The sequence below is a fragment of the Aquila chrysaetos genome, chromosome 23 (assembly GCF_900496995.4).
Source record: "Aquila chrysaetos chrysaetos chromosome 23, bAquChr1.4, whole genome shotgun sequence".
In the NCBI taxonomy this organism is placed as follows: domain Eukaryota; kingdom Metazoa; phylum Chordata; class Aves; order Accipitriformes; family Accipitridae; genus Aquila; species Aquila chrysaetos.
In genome coordinates this window covers 10438312-10462268 of record NC_044026.1, presented here as the reverse complement: position 1 = coordinate 10462268, position 23957 = coordinate 10438312, and the positions used below count along the sequence as shown (strand labels likewise).

Below are 23957 nucleotides of genomic sequence, written 5' to 3'. Positions count from 1 at the left end.
TGAACAGTTCTTCATACTACTAGTTTCTGAATATAAAGACTTTGTAACTTTTAAGGCTAATCCCTTGAAAATTGATTTCTTTCCAGCCCTTTTTCTTCATAAAAAGTGAAGACAGAATTTTAATTGATTCCTTTTCTAGCTTTTGTATTGTCTTAATTTGACTTTATTTGTTGATGTTGACTTCATTGACAGGAAAGCAAATAACTTGCTTTTAAAATCCCTTACTTTAGAAAGCGCTGTTGTTTTGTGAAACATTGCATAGTCCATTGAACTATAGACTGTTTTTGTTTTAAAACAGAATTGAACCTTTGAAGTATTTAAAACCTACAGTAATGTTAATTTTTTTTGTCAAATGAGCCAGTTGTTCTATCAGATCATTGAGTAGGATGTTGAGTATCTTACAAGTTACCCTCAGTATGTATTGCTGAACCATTAGGAATTAATTTTATAGGTGCTACTATGAAACTTTTTTTTCCCTGCAGAGACCAATACTGTGTGTGTATACAATGGCCAGCTTTAAAACTGGTACTGCTTGATGTGCATACATTGTGCGTGCTTCGGTAGGATCCTGTTTTCTATGCATTCAGAGTTCTATGCATTCAGAGTTCGTACAGTAGTTTGTGTCACCTATTGTATCAGAATGGCTGGGATGCTGATAATAGCAGTGCTATGGTTGCTTGAAAGTGGTTTGAAAGGTATGCAGTTGTAGACTTCTAGGGAAAGTTCCTCATAAAGTAATTGCTGGAGGATTGTAGGTGGTCTCTGCTTCTCCTGAGTGTTTCTTTCCAGCAGTCCCCATGACATATGTTTAATGAGCATGTTATTTTGAAATGAAGGGCTTTTTCATCTAATTTTTCAACTCTCGGGAATAATTTTAGAGGGTGTCCACATTTAGATAACTTGCCAGCCAGGAAGGAATGATGAATGCCGTAGCTCTGCATTACTTAATAGGCTCTGCTGAGTCTGGCACCTAGTGCTTGATTTCTGTAGCACCAAACATAGACTCTCTCTTCCCCAAACATAAGCATTAATTAAAGTGCCTTGTTTTTTCTTCATTGACTGTTTCTTTACCTTTCCTATATATACATAAGACCATAACGTGGGGAATGAATCTGCAGAATGAAATCAGTTGCCAAAAAGAACAATGTTAAGAAACCCCACTTTGTGAAGTGGAGAGTATGGTCATTTCTTACTTCGTTGTTGTATCCTGCTTATATTTAGAGGTTGATAGGGCTTTAGTGTTCAGGAGGGGAAGAAAAATACCCTGATTTTTTTTTTTTTTTTTTCTTTTCTGATGGTTTGTTTAGTGGGATCATGAAACTGGCATGTCAGTATTGACCATCTTTTATGATACTCTGAAGTGCAGAAGCCATGTGCTGCAAGATGGTTTTTTGTATTTTTGCTTAGAAAATAAAGGTTAAGGCATGCAGAAGACAACAGCAGCATCCTCAGAACAATGTAGTTTGTACTTTGTAGAAGTTTTTACCTTGGTGTTCTGAGTAATGCTAACACTTCACAACTGACAGTTTTCGCTCAAAATCGTGGTGTTTAAGGAAACAAAATTTTAGTCGGATCAACCTGGAGGTATACCGGAGCTTCACACTGGGTACTGATACAGTCATCCATTAAACCTTCCGAGTAAACTTCTGTATGGCCATAATGATAAGGGACATTATAAAAACCAAGCCAAACAAATCAAACATGCCTTTGGCCGGCATCTGTTTTATTTATGTGTGACTTTACATGGTGATCTGAAGTAGCTGTATGTATGTAACTTGTTGATATTCAACTGTGCTATAGAGTTCTTTGGGGAATTTTGTAGGGCTAATACTAAGAACAGTGTGGCTTTTTTGTCATATTTCTTGTTGGTTTTGCATATTTCTTGTTGTTTAAGTCAAGGTATGAATGTGTATAATAGCTGCTATTGGTTTTGTCTAATTTTTTTTTTAAAGGTCTAGACTACAAGGAACATTTTATTCTTACTTGTTGAAAAAATAGGTTGCTCCTCATAGTCAGTTGTAAGGATGTAAATTGCCTCAGGGAGAGCAATCTAACACATTATGAAATGGTGAAATGTGAGTAGCAATGTTGAAAACAGGCTGGGGTGATGGCTGACAGCAAACCATAAATGCCTGTGCAATGCAATCCAGTGGCAGAGAAGGCCACTCGAATTCTCGGCTGGGTATGCAAAGATGCGTTGCAGAGTGGGGACAAAACTTTGAAATACTTTATACAGTTAAGGTTGCAAAAAAAGTTATGCCTCATTAGGCACAATTTTCAACTCTAGAGGCTACCATAAGTGTGTCTAAATTTGTATAGCTTGGAGGCAGCTGTTCCAAAAAATGTGTTGATTTTGTGCTGTGGTGGTGTGTGTTTGTTTTTTTTTTTTTTTTTTTTTTTTTTTAAGGTTGTATCTATCTTGTTACAAGCACTGTTACATATATGCAGACAATTTTTTTTTTTTTTTTTCATACCCCTTAGTCAGGTGTCAGTTAAAACAAAGGTTGTTCTGTGTAGCAGCCAGGCAACAAATGTGGTTGGCTTGGGGATGAGTACAGTAATTCAGTGCAAAGCAGAGTGGGGTGGCCTAGTGATCAGACTGTTAATAAAGGGACAGAAAAGAACCCTTCTAAGAATGCACGTCATTGATGTTTGTCCTAGGGATTAAAGCTACAGAGAATGTAAAAATACACAATTTCCAAATTTTTATTTTAAAGTGTTGTGGGTTTTATGTTTGTTTGGGTTTTTTTGTTGACACTGTACTTGTTACCATCTGTTATTAGATTACTAGGATTTCGGGCTGTTCACTGCTTTTTCTGGTTAGTGAAGAATTAATTCTCTAGCGTTGGTACATAAGTCAGATCTTTTATTTGCTAATAGTAATTGCAAACATCTTAAATTTCTGATGTTATTTGTTTCAGAAGCTTAGCAGCTCTTGGCAGTGATGCTAGAGCTTCTGAGAGTAGTTTTATAACTTCTGAGAAACTTGAGATAATGTGTATCAGTGCAATATGAAAGCATATCCTTGTGGGGACTTGCAAGTTTGTTGCCTGCACTTAAGAGAAGTCTGACTGAGGTTGGATGATGATAAGAATTTGCTGTCTAACTTGTTTTTTTGAAACGCATAAATATTTCCTATGACATTTGAATTTCAGACATGAAATAAGAAGGTTCAGATGTGTTCACACAAAACCAGTTTTGATGATAACCTTTGTCTAAACACCTGTTGATTGTGATTATGTAATACTGTGAATTAGAAATGTGCCCATTAAATACGGAAACAGGGAGTTTCACTGGGTTTTGAGGTTCAGACTTCTGGTCACTTCACAGTTTTCAATTTGTCTTGATTTTTCTTGATACTGTATTTAACAAAGATGAACACCCATAAAATGATACCTTTCTCTGGTTCTCAGACGTGAATGAATTGAAGGAGTGCCTTCATGTACTAGTGAAGGAACAGCAAACTCTGGCCACACAAACTGCTACAACAGCTCTTTCAGCTATGAGGCTAAAGCAGAGGCTAGTTATCCTGGAACGATATTTCATTGCATTGAACAGAACAGTTCTTCAGGAGAATGTCAAAGTTAAGTGGAAAAGCAGTAGTATTCCTCTGCCTGCTGTGGATAAGAAAAGGTAATGACACATGCATGAACAAGCTAATACATTAGGGAAGTCATAGAAAGCTCATCAACCTGCGTGTAAGCACTTAATGTGATTTCTTCCTCCTCGTGAAACATTAGCAGTAAAGAAACTCCTCTTATTTCTTAAGATGGTTTTACGAGGTGTTACCTGTCACTCAGTTTTCCTCCATGGCTGATGCTTGCTTATAGTGTCTCTGTTCATACTGCTGGGTTTTTATTGTAATACATTTCTGTAGATACTATTCTTTGAGCTACAAGTATACTTTTATTGAGGTTTTCCTTTTGTTCTACTTAGCTAGAAAGTATGGAGAAGCCTATTTCAGAAATGATGCTTATGGAGTTTACATACTTCTAATAATATTAATGTATTTTTTGTCAATATTTGCTCAGTTAAGGCACGTAACAAATTTAAAAATACAAATACCTTAAAGTTGAACATAATTTTCCTTAGCTTGGGTGAGAAATGCTGTAATCATACATTTTATATGAAACTCTTTCCAGAGAACTAACTGAATAAGAAATTGTCTGATTACTTTCCATGTCTAGATAGCTTATTGACCTAAAAAATAGAAAAATCTATCAGATGAGGCATTAAAGAAGCTATTCGGTAGCTGAACAAGGTTGCTGTCTGACAGAACAAGCAATTCAGCAAGGGAAATTTTTATGTTAGGTTATCTCTAGCATAAAAAATGAAAGGAGACAGTAAGTAGATACCATGACTAGTTATTATGGGATTGGAGTTCTGACAATATCTTTCTCTGAATAGTCTATTCTCTGAAAATCTTTTTTTTTTTTTTCAGTTCTGATTAAAAAGAGTACTGGTATATTTAAGTTATCAGATTGCTAAAAATGCCAGTTTAAATTTTCTCTCTCTTGAAAAAGTCCTAAGCATTTAACTTTCGTTCGATGTGAGATTAAAAAGAAAAAAGAATTGTTGGCGTCTTTCTGAGAGAAAGCAGTAGGGAATCTCCTGTCATTAAGTACAAAGGAAAGCTTTCTTAAATTAATGTGGTGGTTTGCTTAAAAAGAAAAGTTAACAGAAATGTATGCAAGTCTAGTGGGTATTAACAAACGTTCAAACTATCTCTTCCTATACACACACTAATACAGAAGCTGCAAAGAGAGATTCATAACATTTACGCTTGAATGGAAAGATAAGAAATGACAAAATTGATGGAATTAATTATCAATACTTGAAGATTCATGAAAAAAAAAAAAGCCTATAAGCATAGTTTATGCAGTCCAAATTAACTAGAAGTATAAACTTCCTGAGTAAATAATGAGTACGTGAAGTATCTTATGTCTGTGTATTTTGAATACACCATCATAATTTCACTCTGAGTAACTTATAGACATCTTTCTGATGGCAGTCAATTATGCCAGTCTAGTTTATTTTTTCTCTGTGAAACTTGGATGTTGAGGGTTGAACTGGTTGTTCTTTGAAGCAGCTGAAGTTGAATTTTGGTTGTTGACATTTTGATGTTGATCACCTTCATTCTCAGGAGACAATTACAATTCTCTACAAATAAAAATTGTGTAATTATATATGCATGCATATAGCAAAATTATAAAATTGTCAAATATACAAGTTATACAAATAATTACTAATATAAGTCTATATTATTATATAAATTATATCAAGACAATGCATATATAATTTTATTTAGCCCAAGACCTGTAGGCAAAGGTGTAGAAGGACTTGCACGAGTCGGATCCCGAGCAGCACTTTCATTTGCATTTGCGTTCCTTCGTAGAGCCTGGAGGTCAGGTAGGTCTACTCTGTAGCATATTGCGTATATTTTTTATTAGAGGACAGGTGATTCATTAAAGCATGTGTGTGTATTAAATATTTGCATAGAACTATACATTTATAAATGTTAGATTTGCATAATTGTATGTGGTATTATGCCCAACAACGCTGTTGCTGATTGAAGCCATCCAAGCCAGTCCCAATGCTGTGTTGTGCTGGGATACTTCTATGCTTAGGAAGGCAAATTGGGATTTCATGAAGAGAATGTATTTTTAATGCCAGGTTTCAGAACAGTTATATTTATTATTCAGACAGGGTCAATCCACTATATTACTACATGATAGTATCAACTTAGAAAAGGAGTTTGGAGCAGTAGTGTGAAACTTCTGTTTAGTTTGTGTACTTGTCAGCAATTTGTCAAATTGCAGAGATTGGTGGAGTTGTCACCTGTGCCACTTGAACCTAACTGTTTGTCTCAGTCTGCGCTCTTTGTTCAGACGGCAGCTGTTTGGCTCGCTCTTTGTCCAGCCAACCCTAGTTCTTCTTCAGATTTCCTCAGCAGATCCATAGTGGGATGAGCTGGTTTAAGAGTTGTCACCTTTCTGAATGTATTTTTTGTGAAGCAGATAGTTCTTCAGAAGTCTTGGAGTCAAAATGCTCATGTGAAAATTGAGAACTTTGTACATACTATTAAGTAACTTATAAGCTTGAGGCTAAAAAAAAAAAATAATCCACAAATCATTGTACACAAAAATTTGTGTAACTTCTGTAAAGATGGGAGTGTAATAGTATTACGGTGTTCCTAGGTGAAGATGCAGACCTGTGTAGTGAATTGTTACAGGAATCACTTGATGCACTACGAGCTCTACCAGAGGCATCCCTTTTTGATGAAGGGACTGTATCTTCTGTATGGCTGGAAGTGGTAGAAAGAGCTACTAAATTCCTAAGGTCTGTTGTGACTGGGTAAGTTTCCTTTTTTTGAGCATTGCTGAAGTAGCTGTTAAATGGCAAACTTGCATCTCTTAGCAGCTGATGGTATAAACATAATAGTTTATGGAAAATTAAAGATTCTTTCCTTTTCTAATGTTGTTGTACAAGCAAGCAAAAAATACATGAACTGTTGAACTGATGCTCTTAAAATATGATTTAATTCCTTTAACTGTTTAAGAAAAATTTGAATTGGAGTGTTCTGAATCACTGCTGTAGACTTAACTGAAAAATAGTGTTTCACTAATGTGAACTGTATCTACATGAAGAGTGTTTTGGTAATACAATATAGGTGTACACTTAATTGTGCCTTGCTAGTAGTAAAATAATGCAGACTTCTGTGCATATGAGGGAAAATGCACTCATATTGGACTTCGAGCACTCCCCTGCTTTGCCCTGTTATTTAAGGACGCTTAAAGTTACCCTTTTACAATAGTTACCGGAAATTAATTGTCTTTTGAATACTGGAACTACATCCTTATAGGGAATATCATAAAGAATATTTGAATTTCACCTGTGAAGAATGTTTTTCACGTTCTTAGCATGTTTAATAGAGCTATAGAGTACACAGTGAAGCTTGGGGCAATTTTAAAGCCTAGCTGCCACTCTAAAAATTGATCTTGTGTGAAATGTGTCAGCTTTTCTTCTCAGCTGCTTTCATCACCACTTTTATATTTTTCTGTAAGTTTAGTTGGTGTGTTGTAGATGCTTTTGGTAAGCAAATATGTATTGTTTCGAATTACTTCTTAGTTAATGTATATTGTTTGACTATTAAATAGAGATGTACATGGAGCTCCCAGTACCAAAGGTCCAGGAAACATTCCGTTACAAGACCAGCACTTGGCGCTTGCCATATTGCTAGAACTGGCAGTGCAGAGGGGTACACTAAGGTGAGAAGCATGAGCACTCTGATTTTTAACCATCACTGACTGTTGGAATAGCTTGAGCAGTGCCTGTCTTCAGTTTTCATGGGTTTGGGTTTAACATAATAATTGTGGTTCAGGGCATGTATATGAACCTTTTCTGTAATGCAGTGGCGATCAAGATCTTATGTTAGCTAGATTGCAAAATCCATTTTTGATGTTTTGATAATCTGTTTAAAATGGAAAGCCATGATGTCTGATATTGCTAAACTTCAAAACGTAGAAAGTGAATTGTATGGATAACCTAAAATAATATTTTTAGGAATGCTAATTAATAGAGGGTGTAAACTTCCTCTTTCAGCCAAATGTTGTCTGCAGTTATGTTGTTGCTTCAACTTTGGGACAATGGAACGAGGGAAACAGATAATGAGCGATCTGCACAGGGAACAAGTGCACCCCTTCTACCTTTGCTACAAAGATTTCAGAGTATAATATGTAATAAAGATGTGCCCAATACTGAGGAAGAGATTCAGGTACTTACCCTTGGATTATTTGAAAGGGGCATTATGTTGGTATCAAATTTCACTTGGATGGCTAAAATAATTATAAAATTATCCAAACAAAATTGGCAGTAGTGTTTTCCATGCAAGGTGTTTGGTTTTCATGCGTACATTTGTGTTTCTTGAGGTAGGAGGAAGAATGTCATATGGTTAGAAGTAAGCATTGTGTTTCAGAGTTAATGCTTTTGTGATAATTAGAGATGTGACCAGTTAACTTTTCTGCATATTTGGATTGTTTTTTTTAGTTGTGTTTGAAGTTAATTGAACTATGACTCTTAGTGAATATTATTAAGGTTGATAAAACATAGTGAATGAGGTTTTTTTATGCTTGTAACTTTCTATTATATTCACAATCTGACTTTATTTTCTCAACGTGTGTGTTTGGAATTTTCCTCTACTCTAAGAAAAAGGATGTGCAGAGTTAATTCGGCTTTTCTTAAACTTGTGCAGATACTCAGCATGTTTAAAATGTATTGTGTATCTGAATGTGTAGTGACATAGAAATACCTTGAATATTCTTCTGACTGCTCTTTTTTCTTTTCTAGCTCCTGACTTACCCTCTGAGTCCAAATGAAAGTTTTCTAAGGTATCTGACTTTACCACAGGACAATGAGCTAGCGATTGATCTGAGACAAACAGCTGTAGTGATCATGGCCCATTTAGATCGTCTAGCCACCCCATGTATGCCTCCACAGTGTAGCTCTCCTACATCTCATAAGGTAACTTTGCAATGTCAAATTTAGTAAGATATTTTTCCTAAAAGCGTAACTGATTTTCAGTTTGGAAGGAAAACGACTCCTAAGATTGTTCAAATTTCCTTTTGATTTTCACAAGGTAACCTTGAGTTGCCTAAATTTGTCTTACCTGAGTATCTTTTATTACGTCAGTGCTTCTTCAGTCAACCTTGGAGTACAATTCAATGGTTTGTGAACCATTCTTTCTTATCACAATGCTATGGCTAATTCTGCCATATTTTGAGCTGTTCCCTGTGTTTATCAGAGTAAATACTCAAGACTGTACTTTGTAAATGTTAAAGTTCTGAACTTGAAAAATCTCTGAACACTTACTGTAGATATTTATAGATTATTCAGTACCAGACTAAACTCAATATGATGCATGCAAGTCTTTATTTTTGATATCTTCTAATAGGTAAGCTTTACTGACTACTGCCAGTAATGGCTGACACAGAATTGAGTATATTTGGCATATAAAGGTTTAAAAAATAATCTGCTCTTTGCATTTCATTAAGTTGCATGTTTCTTAATTAGTACTTACGGAATTTCTTATTTTCTAGGGATCTCTGCAAGAGGTCATTGCTTGGGGTTTAATAGGTTGGAAATACTATGCTAATGTGAGTGGTCCAATTCAATGTGAAGGACTTGCCAATCTTGGTGTTGTGCAGGTTGCCTGTGCAGAGAAACGTTTTCTAATATTATCTAGGAATGGACGAGTTTATACACAAGCATACAACAGCGATACTCTGGTGAGAGTTTTTTACATTTTTTTAAAAATGTGTTTTCTTCTGTATTACTTCATAGCTTAAGTCTGCTCCTTTAACTATTTACAGTATCTTGGAAGAGTAGATGGAGACATGCTGATTTTTGTGAGCTTCTATGTTGTTGTTTTCGAACCTTCAGAAATAGTGGTTTTGATCTCTTGTATTGATTTGATGAAATGCATCTGTTTTCTGTAATTTCTATCAGGCTAGAGGTTATTAATACAATGATAATTGCTTTCATTGGTATGCTGGCCTTGGTAACAAATTTAGAAATTGGCAGATATGAAATGGAATTTACTTCAGTGATGTAACACTGCTCAAACTGTGTAGTTTCTCAAACAAAAATATACTGTAACAGAAACATTTGTCACTAAGATTTGCCTGTAAGATTAAGATAAACACCATCTTCATATATACTGAAGACCTTACAAGGATGGGAACAAAATAACTTCAAAGTGTTGTTTTTATAAGACTCGAATGGTAGATTGGATCTTTTTTTTCTTTATACCTTCACCTCATTAATTTGAGTGCACAGTTTTGATAAAGTCTTAGGAAAACTGTACCTAGTTATTCTGTATATAAGCAAGTGATGGAAAATATAAGCAGTTTTTGTAAGTATATTGCTTTTGCTTGGTTCACAGGGACCACAGCTTGTGCAGAGTCTAGCTTCCAGAAATATTGTGAAGATAGCAGCACATTCAGATGGGCATCACTATCTTGCTTTGTCAGCAAATGGTGAAGTTTTCTCTTGGGGTTGTGGAGATGGTGGAAGACTAGGCCATGGGGATACAGTGTATGTAATAAAAAGAATTATAACGCTTATTTGACAGTGTTCTGAATTCATAGTAAAAACTATTTAGTTGTGTATATAAACACATTCAGAATTTGACATTCGTCTGTTATTGAACAGAATTTGCATTCTCCTTGCATGTTTTCTCTGCTTGTAATATTCCCAGTTCTGTATTAATGCTACTTTCTGAAATACCTGTAGATAGAGGGTGTAGTAGTGGTTGCACTGTTATTAGGCCTTTTATTCATGGTTTTATGAATCCACAATGCATTTTCTTTAGAAACATTGACTCAAATGTCAGAGTGGGGTCATCATTTCCTATGCAGTCATGTTGCATATATTATTCCTTTTTTCCCCTGTGGTAAACAATAACATTACTGTCCTGCTTTTGTGTAGGAGCAGCCTTCTACAGGGGTATTCTGTAGGGGTTGTACCTCTATGTATTTTAGAGGTTTTAATTTTAATTTTAGAGGAATTCCCCAGTGCTGAATTCCCTATAAAGCAAGGGAGTTGCTACACAAGGGTTAGCAGTGTTGTGAAATTAATTGTTCTGTCATGAAATTAATTGTTCAGATATAGTAATTAAAGAAAAGAGAATTTTTTTTATAACAGACAAACATTTTTTAAAAAACACTGCATTAATTTAATTGGAAATACAAATCATAGTTGTCAGACATTCTTTCAGTGGTTTGCATGTTGTTGAACAATCTGAACTTAATTTTTGGCTTAGGTGTGTTTATATCTTGATATTACTAGTCAGAAGTAAGGTTTGCAGGTAGAATTGCAGCAATTGTTTTCTAACAAGTATGTCACACCTTTTATTACCTACTCATCACCTTTTGTGAAATATGTCACCTTTCTTTAAATAGCCCTCTGGAGGAACCTAAGATGATATCTGCTTTATCTGGAAAGCAAGCTGGGAAACATGTTGTTCATATCGCATGTGGAAGCACCTACAGTGCAGCCATTACTGCTGAAGGAGAGCTGTATACATGGGGACGAGGAAACTATGGCAGGCTTGGTCATGGTATGTTACTTGATATCTTGAATTAAGTTGTTTGTCAAAGAATTGTTTAGTACCTGTCTCAAATGATCTTTTATCCAACTTACCTAAAGCTGATTTGAGAACCATATGTGGTTTCACATGAATTGAAATAATTGTAGGAGGGATTGTCTCAAAACTACTAAATTTCTGTAAGTTATGTGAAAATAAGCAATTGGGTGGAGAAGAAAAATCTACACTGTTCTCTGTTCCCTTCCTTGTGAAGCAAAGACCATCTCATGGATTAAGTCCATATTAGATACCTAAGAAACCATATGGGAGCTTAGTCATGATGCTCAAATCTGAAAGAAAAACCAAACCAACACCCCGCCACCCCCACACAACAAAACACCCAAAAGCAAACAAAAAAACCCCAAACAGAAGAACCTACCAGACCTTGTTGGTTTTGCTTCTCACAGAACTACTTTGTTTTGAAGGTTCCAGTGAAGATCAGACCATCCCAATGCTGGTCACGGGGCTGAAAGGACTCAAAGTTATTGATGTGTCGTGTGGGAGTGGAGATGCTCAGACTCTTGCAGTTACTGAAAATGGTTAGTAGCAAAATGTAACTTAACAGTTTAATAAATAAGCTTACCTTTTCTTCCGTTCACTCTGAAGATATTTATACTGCAGATATGCTTATTTCTAGTGGCTTGAGTTCTGTAAGAATTTGAAGCTGAAATTCCTTTTGGGGAAATATGTATGTACATTTATACCTTTTGCATATAATATATGCAGATATATTTCCATGCATAGATATGCAATATATTTGTTATGAATATGCAAATATATATATTTCCATTTATGGTCTATATATTTAAAATACCCATGTAAATGTATACACACGAAATATTACGTATATGTGCATACATGTCTAAATTTTATTCATTATTATATAAGTGCAAATAACTCATGTTGTCATAACAGCCAGAATTTTAAGTAGGAGAGTTGTCTGTGTTAACCCATGGGAAGTGCCAAAGAGAGGCTGTATTGAAATTCTGCTTCCCAGCATCCCTGAGCGAGGTGCCTAGGGTGAGACAGATTCAAAACCTGAATTTCACTGTGTGAGGTTAATCCCTGAAGTCATCCCTTAGAAAGCAGATAGTTCTTGGAAGCTAGTTGTTCTTTTAAAATATAGCTGGTTATGGTGATGTGCAGTATTTAAAAGCTGAAAGATTTGCTCATCCAGGAAATGGAAACCCATATTTTAATTTTTTTTTTTTTTTTCTCTTGGTCCCCTTCTTGCATGCTTCCATTGCTTATCAGAGTACCTTAGAGACTAGCTTATGCAAATAGGGAACCTAAATGCATCAGAATGTAAAACTAGACTTTCTTTTTTGGACATGCATGGGTTTACCATTCTTGAACCATAATTTTACTTAATGCAGATGCAGAATGACTTGACTATTTCTAAGATCCTACATCAGGGCTTAGATTTAGTAGTGTATTTCAAAAGAACACGATAGACAATGGCACTTTTAATTTCATTTTGTGAAATGGTTGAATGACAAGAGCTGAAAATTAAGAAAACAGGTTTTGCAGACAATTTGGCCATTTGATGTGGAAAAAAATTTTGCAAGTTCTTACAAATAATGCCTTATAATAAAAGAAGGCAGTTTTTAACTGAAGATCACACTACATGCTTGACTTGCAGTAAATCCTATACCTCATATGTTTTTAAGAAGGACTTTCTGTACACTGATGAATTCTCAGTGCATGTTGTGTGTTACACTTTTTATGTTTAGTTTTGCCAACATGAAAACTTTTCAGATTTTTTTCTTCCTTTTTTCATGAACAATTAGAAATTAATTTGTAACTGCTATTCTTAAGTTACAATTTGAAAATTGTGCTTATTATAGAATCTCAGATTTTAAAGAACTTGCTTTTTAAAACAGATAACTTCATTACATGAAAAAGCAACGCAATATTTTTTATTTTCTTTCTCTTGATTTAAAGGCCAAGTGTGGTCTTGGGGTGATGGAGATTATGGAAAACTGGGAAGAGGAGGCAGTGATGGTTGCAAGACTCCCAAGTTGATAGAAAAACTTCAAGATCTGGACATTGTGAAAGTACGTTGCGGGAGTCAGTTTTCTATTGCTTTAACCAAAGATGGCCAGGTCTACACCTGGGGAAAAGGTGACAATCAAAGACTTGGGCATGGAACGGAAGAGCATGTTCGATATCCCAAACTGCTGGAAGGCTTGAAAGGTAATTGTCAGAGCTGGAAATATTCCAAAGTTTTTTTCGCTGTTATTGGAATCTTTTACCAGACACTAATGATCTCAACTTTAAGAATGATGGTACCATGTACTCTCACGTTTTATGCTGGTTGCATTGAAAAAAGTAATAGTGCACACTTCCCATCACTTCTGCATTTATATCTTTAAAATTCTAGCAGACTTAGAGACACTATGACTACCTTAAATGCTGCTTGTCTTCTGTTCTTTTTATTCTTCTTGCTTTTCTGTTATTAGGTTCACAGAAATGCTTATTTAAAACATGTATTTTTGCATTGTCATGCAAATAAATATATATTATACATATGCTTCAATTAAGGCATGTGAATAGAATAAATGAAAATCACAGGCAACAGGTAATGTTGTTAAAGTTGTGTTCATGCCAGTACTTTTGACTAGTTTGTAACAGTGAAGTTTATTTCTTGAGTTTGTGAGAAACCTGAGGTTCTGTAGGGAAGGATGAGGAAGAAACCTCTTTTATTGCTCTATCTTTCCTAAAATTGTTACTCTCATATGATGAAGGATCTAACTGAAAGTAACTTCTGAACTCATGACTACAATGTAACTTTACAGTCTCTGTTCATAGATGGGGAGATCTTTTATTAAAACTTTCCTGAAAAAGTATCTACATAGAAGGGATACAAAACAGAATATTTTTTTTTAAACTTGTAAACTTTTGTACTTAAGCTGTCTCTTAAGAATCTTTAAATATTTCCTTGGTTTTTCTTTTGCTGTACTCTTCCCATCCACTACTAAGGCAAAGGTGAGGCTCTTGATGTCCATAATGTGTTCGTAGTTAACTATGGTTGTAATTAGTACAGTTTTCCTTACCTCTGATACTTTTCTGTTAATGATTGCAATCTTTAAGTTAGATTTTCAATATTTGGCTTCCCTATCAGGAAAAAAAGTGATAGATGTGGCAGCTGGATCTACCCATTGTTTAGCACTGACTGAAGATAGTGAAGTGCATAGCTGGGGAAGCAATGATCAGTGTCAACATTTTGATACTTTGCGGATCACCAAACCAGAGCCTGCAGCTCTCCCAGGGTTAGACACAAAGCATATTGTTGGAATTGCTTGTGGGCCTGCTCAGGTGAGTTTTATTTTTGAATTGTTAATTACAATTTGTCTTTTTCTCTCACTGAGACTAGTTCTGTACACTAATCCCAGTCCCCTTTTCTGTGCTTGCATGACTTTTCTTATTGTTATTTCTTATTCTGAATAAATGAAGGCTTGCAAAAAACAAATCTTGTGCAGTTCCTCTGCCAAAAAGGGATGACTAGCTTTCCCTCTGTTGGTTATTCTGAGAAGTAGCTATTTACCTGTTTGGGTTTTTTGTCTGGTACAGCAATTGAAGAGTTGTCAAACAGAATGTGTCCTGCAGCAAAGATAGTGAGGTATCTGGGCTGGCATAACAGCACTTTGGAAAATGTGATAAGAGAGTTCTTTTCTGGGATTGGTAGGGTTTTATGTATGTTTACAAGGATGCAAGTGGAGGGTTCTCTTCAACTGATATGCTGATATTATTTCTGCATCTTCTCTTACTGTTTGAAGGCAGATATTAGCTTTACACTCCTATCTTTAATCAGTGTTATCTTATGTTTTGGAAATAACTGTAGAACTTTGTATATGGTTTCCATTTATAGAGTTTTGCTTGGTCATCGTGTTCAGAATGGTCAATAGGCTTGCGGGTGCCATTTGTGGTGGATGTTTGCCCCATGACATTTGAGCAGCTGGATCTGTTACTAAGACAAGTGACAGAGGGAATGGATGGCTCCTCTGACTGGCCCCCTCCTCAGGAAAAGGAGTGTATGGCTGTGGCAACATTAAACCTTCTAAGGCTTCAGGTACCTTCAATTTCTTACACATTGAGCAGTCGTTGACCTAAATGTTTCAGTAAATTGCTGGGATGAAAATAGTGGATTTAATGTGCTTTATAACATTTTTATTGATTTAAAAAGTGAAATAAGTACTATATCACTTTTTAATCTTTGAAATTTGGCAGCTAGTGTTTGGTTTTTTTTCTTATCAACATCTTTTGGATCTCATTAAAAATGAATTACAAAAATAAAATGTAAATAGATTAAGCCTTGTGTACCCACTCAATAAATCGATACACTCAGAGTTTTTGAGCATTTCTAAGAATTTTAAATAGCATTTTTAAGAGTGACTGTCCTCTGTAGAAGGTATCTGGCAGTCACTGAAGATGTGCTTCTTTTCCTAGCATACTATAGTGAGGTAGAAACAGTTTAGGTTATTCTTTAGGTTATTATAGTTCGGAGTTTTAGGGGATATAGTTACATATAGTTCATAAACTGTAAGTGTTAGTTTAAATTCACTATGTGTTTGGGCAAGCCAGCATTTCTGTTTAATTTTACAAATTTACAGATGGAAGTTTGTATCTTGGTCAGTGAACTTGCTCAATTGCTCCAGGATTGACTTTTTTTTTTCCCCCCAAGTTCACATCTCTTCTTAATTAAAATTTGTCCCTGTCTTTTTTATCTTTTTTATCTTTTTTTTTTTTTTTTTTTTTTTTTTTTTTTTCCCCCTCCCCTTTCTTTTTTTTCAGCTTCATGCCGCCATTAGTCATCAGGTGGATCCGGAATGCCTTGGCTTAGGTTTGGGCAGTATCCTGCTCAATAGCCTGAAACAGACAGTGGTAACATTAGCAAGCAATGCTGGTGTTCTTAATACCGTGCAATCAGCCGCTCAAGCAGTGCTGCAGAGTGGATGGTCTGTGTTACTGCCAACAGCAGAAGAGCGGGCTAGGGCACTCTCAGCCCTTTTACCCAGTGCAGGTTGGTCCCAAGTTTTAAACCTATTTGTTTTGTGCTTGTATTTCTAGTTCTTTAATACCTTCTTCCATTCTTAGTTTCAGGAAATGAAATGAATGTAAGTCCAGGCCGTAGATTTATGATTGACCTCTTGGTGGGCAGCTTGATGGCTGATGGGGGCTTAGAGTCTGCACTAAATGCTGCTATTACTGCAGAAATTCAGGTATGTTACAGCAGCTTTGCAGTTCTGTATAAACAGAATATGAAGATGTATCAAGTGTTTTCTGAAGTTTGTGGATTGATGGTTGTCCTCTTTTGACCTGAAACTTGAGCCAGTGTTTGTATGGAAGCATGAATCATATTCTCCTTTTTAATAGAGTGTTTCTTTTTGTTGCCTAGAGTGGTGACTTAAACAATGGTAACAAACTTTTTCATAAAGCTCTGTCATAGGAGCATAATTTTACAAAGCACTTTGTACCTTTCTGTGGGATTCTTGAGTTCTTCACTTCCTTGATTTCACCCATATCTCTCCAGCAGAAATTTCAGCCTTATTACTTATGAATTCAAGATGAATGAATTCTTTTCAGTATCCCAAATTTCCATAGATTCCATTTCAGACTGGTTCGAATGTTTAACAAATGCTGACTAGTTATACAAAGGATGAAAGAAACATTCTGTATATACTGTCTTCTCCATTAATCTCTCAGAGATGGGACATCCTCTGCAAAGACTGCTTTAAATTGCCATATTTATGTACGGCTGTGAAAACAAAAATGTGCTTTTCCCTTATCGCTTCATTTGTTTTATTCTTCCAAGTATATTTTCTTCTTGGTTTCTCTCTACTGTTGGTAAATGGGGAGGTTTATGATGCAGAGGAAATGCATGCATTAAGTTTTGCTTTAATGCATAGTCTAGCATTAGCATTTTCTGTTGTATTTAAAGACATGCAGGACCTTTTGACTCTTAACCAAGTCTCCTAGGGTGCATTTACGTTACAGCATAGGTCAGAGATGCTGGAGCCAACTTCAGATATATGCTGGAAGTGATCTAGGTGGCAGCATACAGCAATGCACAGGTTAATTTACGTTGTCTAAAACCTGGGTGAATTTGTTCCCATAGAGTTCTGTATGACTATAGCTCAGTAGCAAATCTAACCCAGGTTCTTCTGCAGTGGACTGTATTTGTTACTTTTATAAATACAGAGTAAACATGCCTTCAGTTGTGAATGGTGCAGGAGCTACTGGCATGTTTAAACATACATAGAACAGAAATCAATTGTTAACTTGGTTTGGTGGAAATTGAATTTGGAATTTGTCTGCTCTTGTTTACCTTCCCCCCACCCCCTTCTTTTTGTATTATAATTGTTTAAAAAAAAGCATGCCCATGTGGTTGTTGTAGAATATACAATACACATTTGTCTGGTAGGAATTGTTTCATTTCTGACATAAGTAAAAGTAACTTGATCTTGTTATTGTGTATACTTGTTAGTAAAATGTTTCATAATCACAGTGGCAGTTTGTGCATTTTCTTTAACTTGATTTACTTTTTTAGGATATTGAAGCAAAAAAAGAAGCACAGAAAGAAAAAGAAATTGATGAGCAAGAAGCAAATGCATCAACGCTTCATAGGAGCAGGACTCCATTGGACAAAGACCTTATTAATACTGGAATCTATGAATCTGCAGGAAAACAAAGTTTACCATTAGTTCAGTTAATTCAGCAGTTACTAAGGTAATTGCTTTGAATTTGTCTTTTTATTTTTGTACAGAAGATCTGTTTACATGTTTTTGTGAACTAGTCACCTAAACGATGACTAATTTTGGTTAGCGAATAAATAGTCTCCTGCTAGCATTTTAGCTCCTCAGAATTCAAAATATTGAACATTCTCCTAGCTAGTCTATAGTTTTGCTATGGAGCAAAGTTCTATACTTAATTACCTGATTTTAGAAAGACTTACTGCCTTGCTTTTATGGATTTTGATACTTGTTCCTGTACTCTTAAAGTCTGTGTGACAAATATAGGACAAAAGTTCAAAAGCCTGTCCTTACAAAGTATGAGAATCAGCAGAAGATTATTTAGAACTGAATGTTTTGCCCTGTTTATTTAGGACTGAATATTTGGCCTCAAGGAGACTATAGCTGGGGCTGTAAGTGGGGAAGAAACTTGAATTTTAAATTCTTGACACTGAGAAAGAATTGTGAATGCATGACCAGTAGGGTGCTGAGAACAAAGCTTCTTTATGTCAGCTACAACAGTATTTAATAGGTAGCAGGAATTAATTATGAGATTACTAAGAAATGTAATGTGCTTTTTCACTTAATTGTGATGGTAACTATGTAATTTAATCACTACTGAGGCTCTTTTGAGCTACATAGTGTCATGACTTTCATTGCAGCCTTTCAGGGAAAATAGTCAAGTTTGTTTTTTGTAGTAAGTGATGACAAAAAATAAAAAATTGATGTGTTTTACGAATCCTGTTAAACCAAATGCCTCCACAAAACCCATTGACTTTTTGGGTACTATGGTGCAAATAAGGGAACATCCTACAAAGAAACTTTGCATAGGTTTCTTATATATTTGTGTGAAATGCTAGCAAAAGCTTAACCTGCGTTTCTGTGGACTGTCTTCACTATTAGCTCCCCTTAAGTACTTTACAATACTTTTATACTGATTAGGAACATCGCTTCACAGACGATAGCCAAACTAAAAGATGTTGCTCGTCGCATTTCTTCCTGCATGGACCATGAACATTATAGCAAAGAGAGATCCGCTTCTCTGGACCTGTTGCTCCGTTTTCAGCGTCTACTTGTTAGTAAACTTTACCCAGGAGATTGTGTTGGGCAGATCCCTAATACATACAGTAAGTTATTGTAAAAAAATCAGTACGCCCCCCTACCCCCCCCCCCCCCAAGCATTTCTGCAATACCTCTTTTACAGGATAGCAGCTTCTTATTTTAATTTATCTTCTTGTCTCATTTATCAGCCTAGTTACTCAGTCTGTCTGAAAATTGTTTGAAAGTAGTTTCTTCAAATTGTTTTCTGTAAAGGAAAATCTCTCTTAGAAAGGCAACAGGATCTAGATAATAAACTACTTATAAACTTTTAACAAGTTTTAAAAAGATGTGGTTTCTTAATTCAGGGCTAATACTGAGTGGCTGCATTTCAAAAGAGTTTGACAGCTTTTGAAATCTTGATTCTTAAATATGGCTATGTGATGGTTTTCTGTGCTCTTCCTCCTTTTTATACAGGTCCTGACCTCTTAGGTGTTGGCTCTTTACTGAAAAAATACACTGCTCTTCTGTGCACGCACATTGGTGATATACTTCCTGTGGCAACCAGCATTGCTTCTACTAGTCACAGGCATTTTGCAGAAGTATCTCGTGTTGTGGATGGGGATTTAACGGGTAGGTTTTTCTTTGCTATCCTCCTTTCCTCCCTTTCCACGAAATTATAAAGTTATATTGTAGATGTTCTTGAAAGTTCTAAATGACTAAAAAAGAGTCAAGTTCATCTTTTGATTGGTGGGAGAGAACGAGGGCAGATTTGGTGAGAAAGGCAAGAGCTTTGTACTAAAGCAGTAATAGAAGGCAGAATGTATTGCTTGGTGGTCTACTTACGTAATGCTATAAATGTAGGTCTTGAATTAAATCTAAGTATCTTCTGTGTTTTCTGTGTTTTAGGCATTCTTCTTCCAGAGTTGGTGGTTTCTATAGTGCTGCTACTCAGTAAAAATGCTGGATTAATGCAGGAAGCTGGTGCTATCCCTCTGTTGGCTGGCTTGCTAGAACACCTAGACAGATTTAACCATTTAGCCCCTGGAAAGGAAAGGGATGACAATGAGGATTTAGCATGGCCAGGAATAATGGGTATGTACTAGCATCTGGACTATTTATTCATGTTTTCATTAAGTAGCTATATAAAAATTGTGACTGTTCATGAACGCCCTCAGGAAGGGAATATTGCTTTACAGTACAAATTTTTATTAACCAATTCATATGGCAGTATTTATTTCTGTCAATAAATTCTTAAGGAAGTTACGTATAGAGGTAGGATTAAACAGAATACAAATGCAACTTTTAAAAGAAGTAGTTCACATCATTTGGCATTTTGAGTGTGAAGAGTTGCAGTGAAAACATGAGTAGTATGTCTATGCATTTTGTTACTAAATTCTATCCGTAACATAAAGGGAGAGTAATGTGAAAGCTTTGCAATAAAGCATTTTTCTTTTCCCAGGACGCTATATAATATGTGCTGTGCCTGGGGTGAAAAGAGAAGCAGAGAATGTGCGTTTCTGGCTGAGCATTTTACTGGTGGAGGGAGGAATGAAACATCATTGGCATAACCCAAGAGAGCTAAAGGTCACACTCCTAGATAGTAGTGTGTTGGGGAGAGCGAAAACTATATGAAAATTCAGTTACTGGTCTAATAGAGCAAACTGAGATGAAGGCGCATGTGTGCGAACATAACTCTGATGTTTCTTGCCTGGATGAAATTACCTTTAGTTTGAAATAGTTTACTGATACATAGATTGGAAGAATTCTAACATGTACGTAACCTTCGTTCTTTTATCTTAAAAAAATCTGGATTTAGACTGAAATTAAATATATAGCCAATGCCTTGTAGGCAAACATGTAATAAAACTGAAGTAATTTGAAGGGAGAACCAACTAGGGCAGCGATTTGCCAGAACACTGGTTGTTCTGCTCCACCTCCAAACAAAACAGTCATATAGTTGGGCAATGCTAGGTCTTTGACAGTGTGACATTGGAGATTAGTGCATAAAAGAATACAGCATACAGACAATTTAATTGCATAATATGTAGACAGGAACATATTAATAGCCATTTTGACTGTTGAGCATATCAAAAGACAAGCAGCCTTTGAACAGACATGAAGAATTTGGTCAGGTAACTATTAAAAGAATGTTCAAAAAAACCTTTACATTCTGTTTTTCTGTTGATAACTTCTCTATTCTGTTTTATACCTGTAGGTTCATTTTTTACTGGCCAGAGTAGCAGAAATAATGAGGAGGTGACACTTATACGTAAAGCTGATCTAGAGAACCACAACAAAGATGGAGGATTTTGGACAGTGATTGATGGAAAAGTGTATGATATAAAGGACTTCCAAACCCAGTCTTTAACTGGTAGTAGCATACTTGGTGAGAATCAGCATCTGAATTAAAGACACAAATTACTTCTGTTTCAACACTAGATGGCATAAACAGGTTTTTAGACATTATACTGACTACCTCATTCTTTCATTAGCTCAGTTTGCAGGTGAGGACCCAGTTGTTGCTTTGGAGGCTGCTTTGCAATTTGAAGACACAAGGGAGTCAATGCATGCCTTCTGTGTTGGCCAGTATATGGAGGTAAAAATGTTATTAATGGGATACATACTTTCTAAAGTAAAGTACTGCTTTGCTTTCAAAATTCTTTTTGGAGCTGAGTTCTAGCTTTCAACTCCTATTTCTTTTAATTAGCCTGACCAGGAAGTGATTACAACACCAGATCTCAGTACTTTGTCATCACCTCTAATAGACACAGAAAGGAATTTGGGTCTTCTCCTTGGACTGCACGCTTCCTACCTGGCAATGAGCACACCACTTTCTCCTCTGGAAGTTGAATGTGCCAGTAAGCAGAACTTCATTTTGAGCTTAAAGAAGTGATAAATACTTGTCAAAGCATGCAAGAAAAAGACACAGGCCAAATAAATTAACTGGAAGTCTAGCACCTCTTTAGTCTTGCTGTCTTCTGAAGAAATTCTTTATTCTTAACATTAATTACCACACTCACCAAGATCCAATAATTTAGCAAGATTTAAATGGGGATTAGATAATTTTGAACAGTTAAATATCCAGAATTTTGTAACATGCAAGATAGAATATTGAAAGAGAAAAGAGACTGTATAGCACAGTTATCTTACTAATTTGTGTTCAATTAACAGTGCCTGAAGCATCGGGTGTTGGATTCTATCTGTTGGGTGTCTCAATATTAATCACAGAAAAATAGCTAAGGCCCTATTATCTCTAAAAAGGTGATGGCTGCCCTGTTAGTTAATTGTTTCCTAGTTGCAGAACCCTTTTTTTTTTCTGCTAAAAAGTTTCAGCAAATAGAAGAGCTGCTAAATCTTGTTTGAAGCTGTGTATGCATTTTATTTGTCGGAATTGTTGAGTCTTGATAACATACTCTTTCATCAGAATATATATTTGTGTGTTCTTTCTCTTAGAATGGTTGAAATCATCTATCTTTTCTGGAGGCTTGCAAACTAGTCAGATTCATTACAGTTACAATGAGGAAAAAGATGAAGACCATTGCAGTTCACCTGGTAACGCTACCCCAAATAAATCAAAACTCTATACACATCGATTAACTTTGAGTGACCATTCACAACCTTTTCTCCAAGCTATTGCAGATAATAATATTCAGGATCACACTGTGAAGGTAAGCCCTCAGTAGTTCTGTTCACAAAAAATGTTGCTGAAGGGTGGCAGTGGTGGCCTGAAACAGTTTTGTTGGTGAAAATTCTCCAAAAATTATAGCAAAATAATCGAAAAAGTTATTTCAGAATTACTTTTTGTGAAAGGAGTGGCTAAGTACTACTGATGGATAAAATTTGTGTATTTCACTTAATATCATAATATAACAGTTTTTCCTTTTGAATTTTTGAGTGGGAGAACTAAAAAATTTAAATGTATTCTTACCAAAAAAATTAATAATGTGTTACTTTCCATGTCAAGTTTTAGTAGTATTGACAAACCCTGCTCACCTCCAGTCGAACTAAGATGAAGTTTCTTTGTCAAAGTGCAAATGTATTTTGTGTGTCAGGTGCATGTATGCCTTTGTCTTGAACCCCAAGGCACAAAGCGACTTTAGGTTTCACCTAGTTGGAGTCCTGGGTATTATGAAAACCCCTAAGATTTACATTGATCACTGTATTGTGTAATACCTTCAGATTTTCTAACCCTTTGAGTTCAGCTCCTTTATCAAAAAACCCCAAATAAGTCCTTGGGAGGATAGGATAGCAGTAATGATGAGTCAGGAGAAGACAATTAAAAATCGTGTTATGTGACCCGGCTAACTCAGGAAGAGGTAAAAGCAGTAGTAGCTTTGTTCCTTGAGCCATGTTTCTCCTCATACAAGAAGAATGATATAGGGTATTCTTTGTAGTATTGGATTGTAGCTGCTGGGTTTTAAGTAGTGCATACTGTGTGTTGCATCTCACTTTTGAATGTTAGTTCAGAATTGTAGAGGTTATTCAGTGTTATTTAAATGCTGGCTGCTGTATTTTGGGTCCTTTCATTTTACTTAAAACCAAAGTTAAATAGAGGCTGTTGTGTGTTTTTGTAGGACTTCTTGTGTCAAATAGAGAGATACTGTAAACAGTGTCACTTAACAACACCAATCACGTTCCCTCCTGAGCATCCTGTGGAAGAAGTAGGACGTTTGTTATTATGTTGTCTTCTGAAGCATGAAGATTTGGGTAGGTAGGCTTGTGGTATAGCTGTCCCAGAATACATTTTGGACCAGTTTAAACTCTGCTATGGATGATTTTGGAAATGCATATTCAGAGATTGTCTTTTCCCATTAAGGTCACGTAGCACTGTCTCTTGTTCATCCTGGTACACTTGGAGTTGACCAGGTAAAGCACAAAACCTTACCAAAATCTGTAGTGGATGTGTGTCGTGTTGTCTACCAAGCAAAATGCTCACTGATTAAGGTAAGCCTTTTACCTGCTGAAGTTTAGATTATTTTTCATTTGCAGTGTTTCATTAAAAAGTTATATATTGTTCATTTTATTGTATATTAAACAGTAAC

The 23957-nt window shown here is 35.8% G+C and overlaps 1 protein-coding gene across 11 annotated transcripts in view; it reads left to right on the top strand.

Annotated features, from left to right (window-relative positions):
- Positions 1–23957, top strand: part of HERC2 (HECT and RLD domain containing E3 ubiquitin protein ligase 2) — a 115507-nt gene that overhangs the window by 27173 nt on the left and 64377 nt on the right. For 8 of the 11 annotated variants that reach the window (XR_005931233.1, XR_005931234.1, XM_029999308.2 and 5 more), the window contains 25 exons: positions 3414–3633; positions 5309–5409; positions 6198–6354; positions 7158–7268; positions 7603–7774; positions 8347–8520; positions 9096–9284; positions 9941–10092; positions 10959–11116; positions 11569–11682; positions 13088–13339; positions 14268–14461; positions 15015–15215; positions 15938–16166; positions 16241–16365; positions 17694–17872; positions 18817–19001; positions 19390–19545; positions 19822–20007; positions 21131–21301; positions 21408–21511; positions 21623–21773; positions 22369–22583; positions 23490–23622; positions 23732–23859. Coding sequence is in view for 9 of the 11 variants with exons in the window: in XM_029999308.2 (XP_029855168.1) it covers positions 3414–3633; positions 5309–5409; positions 6198–6354; positions 7158–7268; positions 7603–7774; positions 8347–8520; positions 9096–9284; positions 9941–10092; positions 10959–11116; positions 11569–11682; positions 13088–13339; positions 14268–14461; positions 15015–15215; positions 15938–16166; positions 16241–16365; positions 17694–17872; positions 18817–19001; positions 19390–19545; positions 19822–20007; positions 21131–21301; positions 21408–21511; positions 21623–21773; positions 22369–22583; positions 23490–23622; positions 23732–23859 (4157 nt within the window). In the remaining 2 variants the exon portion in view is untranslated. The remainder of the gene's footprint in view (positions 1–3413; positions 3634–5308; positions 5410–6197; positions 6355–7157; positions 7269–7602; positions 7775–8346; positions 8521–9095; positions 9285–9940; positions 10093–10958; positions 11117–11568; positions 11683–13087; positions 13340–14267; positions 14462–15014; positions 15216–15937; positions 16167–16240; positions 16366–17693; positions 17873–18816; positions 19002–19389; positions 19546–19821; positions 20008–21130; positions 21302–21407; positions 21512–21622; positions 21774–22368; positions 22584–23489; positions 23623–23731; positions 23860–23957) is intronic. The other 3 variants (XM_041119563.1, XM_041119567.1, XM_041119566.1) reach the window with 3 other exon arrangements.